Genomic DNA, 7,500 nt, shown 5'->3' with positions numbered 1-7,500 from the left:
TTGATTTTATTCCCCCGCTGCAACGTGATCAGATGTTCACTGCCCTGCCCGGCAGTGAACATTATTCCTATGACAAACATTGTTTGTGAACATTGTTCCTATGACAAACATTGTTTGTGAACATTGTTCCTATGACAAACACCCACACTATTGTTCACCCATTGACTGTGGTGCAGTTTTTTTGGGTTAACGGGTGTGCTGGGGCTGTAGAATTGCAGTGAGACACCGCGCCTTTACCAAAGAGAGTGGGAGTGAAGGAGGGAGGGAGGGAGGGATGGAGGGAGGGAGTGGAGGGGAGAGGTGAGAAGGGCCTTGAGATGAGTGTGGGTTTCCAGGTTAGCGATGCCCCTGGTCCTGACAGAGGGGGCTCCTGCAGGCACTGCCTAATTGGTTCCAGAACCGCGGATCCGTTTGCGGCCCACCGGAGACATTCCTCCAGGAGGAAACCCGCCTGAGAAAATCTGACCTTCCCCGCTCACTCTCTCGCCCCCTTTCTTTCCTTCTTCTTTCTGCCTCTCTCTTTCAAGCTTTCATTCACTCTCTCTCTCTCTCTCTCCACCTAGGAGAGAGCTCTTGGAGCCCCTACTGAGCCAAAACAAACAGAATAACATTCTGCCCTGGAAAAGATACACAGGGTAATGAGAATTAATAAAGTGTGCGGACACAAACGCTCCCGTTCCTGCAGGCGCTCAGGGGAGCATCGGACCGCTGGCCAAGCCAGATCCAGCTCCCCTCCCTGTCTGGCACTTGCCTCCTCCCCTGCTTGTTTTTCTCCTAAAAGGGAGCATTTTCCCCTCGACTCTGACACATATGAACTTGATGCTCTTTGACGTTTCTGGCGCTGTATTTAAAAAAAATATAAAAAAAAAAAAACCCAAAACACGATTATTTGGCAGAAATGAAAATCGATGAGTCCCTCTCCCCCACATTCATTCCCGAAATGGCTAAACAGTTGGGAAACCACACCTCAGAGTGGATATTTCGGGGGGGGTTTCCTCGGAGAAGACCGGGACAGCGCGCGCTGTTCCAGAAATCAGTAAGCTAGCGCTCTTCCAGCCTGCGAAACGGGACACGATGTGCAGCAGAATGCGGTTGTTGACGTGCGCCTCGTCGTTCCCCCATTTCGCCGTACTTCCCTCACAAAGCACACCTGGAGCGGCCATTTTGTATCAGGCCCCTCGTGTCCCGTCAAAGGCATGAAGGTACTGAGGCCCACTGGCACGCATTGGCGGAGCTCCCTGTCCATCACTGAACTGAGCTCAGTTTAGTGTGTCGGTTATTCATACGGTAGTACTCCTGCCTGAACACCCATTGGCTGGCTTGCAGACCGAATTCTCAGGGTAAGACACCAATCGGCTAGCTCAGAGACCGAATTCTCAGGGTTGACCAGCGATTGGCTGGCTCATGAAGACTCCCCAGTGTCCAGGGTTGACAGTTTCAGAGCTCTCTTCATTCTGTGTTTGTGATTCCGGTTCATCTGCCCCACCTTTTATTTATCTCATCCTTTGATATTTGCATTTATAAAAATAAAAATAAAATTGTATTTGTATTTTTTTTAATCTATGTGCTTGTGGAAGAGATTGGCGTTACCGAGAGAGCCGTGCATATTTCCTGGAGCTGTGCGGTTCAGTGCGGGTGTGTTGTACCTGTTTGTTTTGCATGTCTGCATGTTTTACACGAGGGTCTTGCCTGTGGAGATGCAGCAGTTTAGCTCTCAGAAAGCGTTTGAGAGCGGTGCTGTGCAGCTCGGTGTACCAGGACCTGCGGTAGGATCTGAGGGTGTGTGTGCGCGTCTGTGCGTCTCGGTGGCGGCGTGCCTCTTCCTCTCTGTCTCCGCCGTTCCCATGGTTCCCATCAAAGATCCCTCCCCTTTCCTGTTCACTCGTGTAGCTCATAAGTGTCTCAATTCGAGCTCCGTCTGGGATCAAAGGGATCCGACGGAATTCTCTGGAAAACAAATCCTGCAGATCTAAGCACAGCTGGAGCATTCCTGATTGGACAATCGGGTGTACCCCCGTGAAAATTAAGTGGTGACTTGAGAATCAAGTCCCCCCCCCTTTGGCTGAACACGTCAGACGGAGCGAGGTGTTCTGTGATTGTGTGAGCGGAAGTAGAAGCTGACGAGATTCGGTTCTGAAGCCTTTCTCCCTCTGCCTGTTTTTTGGGGTGTAGATCATCCCCCCTCTTTTAGACCTCAATCAGAACCGCAGTAAGCTGAAACTCTACATCGGCCACCTGACCGCCTTGTGCCACGAACGAGACCCCCACATCCTGCAGGACCTGGCCCCGCCCACCGCCTATCACCGCGGCGACCGAGCAGCTTGGGAGGAGGAGCTGCAGAAGATGAGTCCGGAGCAGGTGGGCCCCCCCCCTCTCTCTCTCTCTCACTCACTTTCTCTCTCTCTCTCTCTCTCTCTCTCTTGCTCACTCTCTCGCACGCTCTCTCTCACTATCTGACTCTCTCTCTATGTCTCTTGATCTCTCTCGCTCTCCCTCACTATCTGACTCTCTCTGTTTCTCGCTCTCTCTCTCACTGTCTCTCTCGCTCTCTCTCCTCGCTATCTGAATCCCTCCCCCTCTTTCTGTGTCTCTCTCTCCCTCTTTTACTGTCTGATTCTCAAATTCTCTCTTCTCTCTCACTTGCCCTCTGTCTCTCTTGCACACACACACACACACACACACTCACACTCACTCTCTCACACACACTCACTCACACACACACACACACACACGCGCGCGCACACATACACTCACACTCACACACACACACACACACACACACACATTTGAGAAATGAGTGTATTTTATATGGCTTCTCTTGGTCATGCACAGCAGGGGTGGTTTTTTGACAGAAAGCTGATGGGCAGAATGCTGGAGGGCCTGTGCTTTGTCAGCAGAGCCGTCAGTCCCAGGAACCCATTACTTATTCAGGCCCCATCTTCACCAAACTCTTCAACCTGCTCTGCCTCACGCCCTCAGAGAAAGCCACTTCGCACAAGCTAAGCCCTACAGGAAGCGTTTGGGGTGGAGATGACAGTGTCGATACCGTAAGGGTTAAAACAGCAGGCCTCGGCACTTGAGTTTGTCACCCCGTGATTATTGGAGACATCTGGCCTGGATTCCCACGCCAGCCCCCGAGCTGGCATTAAAATACAGAGGCTGTAAATCTGGCCCTATTCTCTGTGAAACGGGCTCTCTCTGTGTAAATGTCATTAAGTTTCTTTATAGAGTGGAATGTGTGCGTTCAGAAAATAAATAGTCCAATATACTGTTTTTCTAGACTCGTTTTCAGTCACTTTAACCGGGAATTTAAAGCGAAACAAAATGGAGCGAGGGAGAGCGAGATGGTGATTGAGAGGGGTGCTGAAGAGAGAGAGAAAGAGGGAGAGAGAGAGAGAGAGAGTGATAAGGGAGGGAGAGCGAGAGAGAACGTGGAGAGCTTCGTGTTCAGGCCCGAGTCTCAAATTAACCTGAATCATTGAATGGGTTTATCATGTAAAATATGATACGGCATATTGTTATTTAGACGGTTACGCATTGCCATGCGGCAGCTGCCCGGAATGGTGAACGATCTGCAGATAAAACGGGGTCACCTTATCACCTCCAGCGCAGCTCCTCCTCGCTTCAGATACATCTTTTACGTCGGGACTTTGTGAGAGAGAGGAAATAAACGGCCCGGAGCTGCAGATACGCATCGCGCTCCGGCTGAAAGAGCTCCTTCCCTCCGGAGGAGGAGGAGGAGGAGGAGGAGGAGGAGGAGGGGGAGGGGGAGAGTGATGTGCGGCCGTGTTGCCAAGCCCGTACAATCCCCGTGTGTTTCTCAGCATATGGGCCGGTCCGGCTGGCAGGTCTCTGGCACGGGCAGCCTGCACTGAGAGCGCTTTTAATGTGGGCTGCCCGACGAAAGCCCCTTGGCCTGGGAACAAATGTTTCAGAAATGTTATTTTGTGGCAAAGTGCACTTGGTCCAAAATTTGGCACTTTCAACAGGGGTGGGGTATTCCGTTTTGTTTTTTTCCCCCCGGTGAGATGGATTTCGTCGGGAGTGCTTGCCCCCGGGGTCAAAGGCCCTCCCCCAAGTGTTTTTTGGACCATTTGTTCTAACGCGATGGAGGCAGCTGCAGTACTGTGAAAGCCGAGCCGCCCTTTAATGTGCTGAAGGCTGCTCTGCGCTGGAAGCTGAGCAACTGCCACTGCTCTAAAATGGCGGATGGCTGGGCCTGCCCTGGCTGAGTCTCCGCTCAGGGATTAAGTGCCGGGACACTGAACAGGGCAGGTAGCCACACCTTGTTACTGACACTTCTGTGCCAGGGGGCAGACCGGCCCTGCTTTCAATAGGTTTCTGTACTTCAGCAGGACAGGATGAACACATCGTGTACCAGTAATGGCATGTAGCCTAAAAAGTTGGAATAAAATCTATTAAATATTATTTTTCTCCAATAGATACCAGTACGAGTGTAATAGAAGAATATGACTGGATGGCAGGACTGGTTCCACTGGCTGGTGTCATCCTGGGGATGAATGCCACATTTCTTTAGCTTCTGCCACTCTTGTGTTTGTCAAGTTTTTGAAATTCACAAATATAAACACATACTTCTCAAGATGCCTGTACTTCAGAAAGGCAGTACATGAAAAGTGCAACACTCCTAAACTGTGCGATGTGTTTTGGGACTCATGTCGGGTTGCTCTTTGTGGCTGGATGTGTTGGCGTAGGATGGTTTAATGCTCAGCCTCTTCATTGGGGCAGATGTTGTGTTGGTGTTGGTGAAGACTGAATATCTCAGTCGGTCGGTCGTTGGCTCCAGCCATCTCTGTCACCATCTGCATTCCTGGCCCGTCAGAAGTGTGGATCTGTGATGTATGCTGTTTATCTGAAAGTGCAGATCTGTTCCTGCCACATCTTTATCCACTCAGCTAGGCCTCCTCACGTGACCGTGAGCTGTTTGAGTTCAGCTGAGGCGGGCCTCGCGTACGAGAAGAATGTCTGTTTTCGGAGTGTTTAGCCCCAAGTCAGTATCGCAACGTCAGAAACACACACCATGCGCGTTTGGTGTTCGGAGTGGTCCTGAATCCAGTGCCGTCTTCCAGGAGAACGTTCATGCTTTCTCGGAAGATGGCACGTCTACTTAACTAAAGTATGGGAGATGAGAGCGAGCGAGGGAGGGAGGGAGAGGGGGAGATGAGAGATGAGGGCAGATCAATGATAAAAATTTAAGGAATGCCCTTTGACCCGTCCTTCTTGCCGCAGATGTTTTCTTTTTCTTGGTGAAGGGAGAATTTCACTGGAGCGCAGATTTGATTTCTAGGAAGCCAATGGCGTTAGCGGCTGCTTATTGTTTGAGTGCACGGGTCTGTGTTTCATAAGGGCCGAATGATGTTGTAGTTAACAGGTTTTTATGGGGCTGGCTTTAATGGGCCTGGCAGCCCAGCCTGGCGGCACATGTAGAGGTCTCTGACGCGGGGGCCGTGATTCCACCCCACACCCCGGCTCGAGCCCGGCCTCCACCCACTGCCCCACACAGCGGCCATCCAGCCCCACACAGCGCCACACAGCGCCACACAGCCCCACACAGCCCCATCCAGCCCCACACGGCCCCACACGGCCCCACACGGCCCCACACAGCCCCACACAGCCCCACACAGTGCCATCCAGCCCCACACAGCTGCACACACCGCCCATCCAGCCGCACACAGCCCCATACAGCCCCCATCCAGCCGCACACAGCCCCACACAGCGCCCATCCAGCCCCACACAGCGCCCACACAGCCCCACACAGCTGCACATGGCCCCACACGGCCCCACACAGTGCCCATCCAGCCCCACACAGCCCCACACAGTGCCTATCCAGCCCCACACAGCCCCACACAGCGCCCATCCAGCCCCACACAGTGCCCATCCAGCCCCACACAGTGCCCATCCAGCCCCACACTGTGCCCATCCAGCCCCACACAGCGCCCATCCAGCCCCACACAGCCCCACACAGCCCCACACAGCCCCCACACAGCCCCACACAGCCCCACACGGCCCCACACAGCCCCACACGGCCCCACACGGCCCCACACAGCCCCACACAGTGCCATCCAGCCCCACACAGCTGCACACACCGCCCATCCAGCCGCACACAGCCCCATACAGCCCCCATCCAGCCGCACACAGCCCCACACAGCGCCCATCCAGCCCCACACAGCCCCACACAGCCCCCACACAGCCCCACACAGCCCCCATCCAGCCCCACACAGCCCCCATCCAGCCCCACACAGCCCCACACAGCCCCCATCCAGCCCCACACAGCCCCACACAGCCCCCATCCAGCCCCACACAGCCCCACACAGCGCCCATCCAGCCCCACACAGCGTGGGGCACTGCCCAGTTAGCAGATACAAATACACACACTCTCACACACTCTCACACACACATATACACGCATACCCAAACACTCACACACATACATACACACATACACACACATACACACCCATTCTCACACAAACACACGCTCACACACACTCATACACGCACACACACACACCCTGGGGCTTCTGTGTCCTTTGTCTGGGACAAACAATAATAACAACATTATTCATCATGCACTCATATTACAATGTGTTCAAATTTCTTTACAATACAAACAAAAGGGTTTCCAAAGTGCCCAGGACCCAGTCAATGTGTGAATGCATTTTATGCAAGTTGGAGATACACACACACGCACATCACTTGCCAGCTTGCCTGCTGTTCCACACCCTCTGTTGTGGTCAGTAGTGCTTTTATGACTGACTTATTTCATTTAGATTTTTTTCTTTTTGACATTTTTGTTTTATGTTTGTTTTTTGTGCTACTCCCAGTCACCATGAGTTGCCTGGAGACCTCATCCATGGAATTACACACTTTGCAATAATATAGTCTTACCATTTCTCACAAACATTTATAAACGGGCTACTGAAAATCATTGCCATTGCCAAAAGTATTGCCAAATCTGGCCTGTCGTCAGGCTAGGCGGATAAGCTTGATTCAGTGTGTCTGGTGACTGAGAAGCTTCGGCCGTTAGCATACTTCACTGCAGTTATACTTCACTGTTTACCAAAAACATTTTTTATCGTTTTATGTTTTCATTTATCTTGAATCCTTCAGTTAAAAAACGCAGCTGTGTAAACAGTAGCCGGGGTCCTCTTTTAGTCATTTTCCGAAGACAAATGGATGTAGGGAATTGCGTATTAATGACTTGGGATGTAATGTAGATAATCTATTAGGCTCGTGTCCTTGAGAAGCTATCTCGGAGCCCCCGTCCCGATCGCTTCGCCAAGGGCCCGGGGCCTTCCTATGGGCTCACGTAAATTCCCCCCCCCCCCCCCCCCCCGTGTCGCGCGCTCGGAATGCTGGCAGGGCTACAGAGCCGCTGTCGTCGGCACGGCGACCGGGGCAGGGAGCTCCTTCGTCTTCCTCAGTGTCGCGGTGGGCCTCCTGCGCTCTCTCCGTAGGGCCCGGAGCTCCGCAGCGCCCCGC

General features: G+C 52.7%; 1 protein-coding gene across 1 annotated transcript in view; it reads left to right on the top strand.

Annotated features, from left to right (window-relative positions):
• The window catches only part of LOC133135762 (ELKS/Rab6-interacting/CAST family member 1-like), a 236,321-nt gene that overhangs the window by 211,324 nt on the left and 17,497 nt on the right, over positions 1-7,500 (top strand). The window contains 1 exon segment of the mRNA XM_061253024.1: positions 2,173-2,358. Within this exon segment, the coding sequence (XP_061109008.1) occupies positions 2,173-2,358 (186 nt within the window).

The sequence above is a fragment of the Conger conger genome, chromosome 8 (assembly GCF_963514075.1).
Source record: "Conger conger chromosome 8, fConCon1.1, whole genome shotgun sequence".
NCBI classification, from domain to species: Eukaryota; Metazoa; Chordata; class Actinopteri; order Anguilliformes; family Congridae; genus Conger; species Conger conger.
The sequence above is the reverse complement of the archived record's forward strand: the minus strand, read 5'-3'. Positions and strand labels throughout refer to the sequence as shown.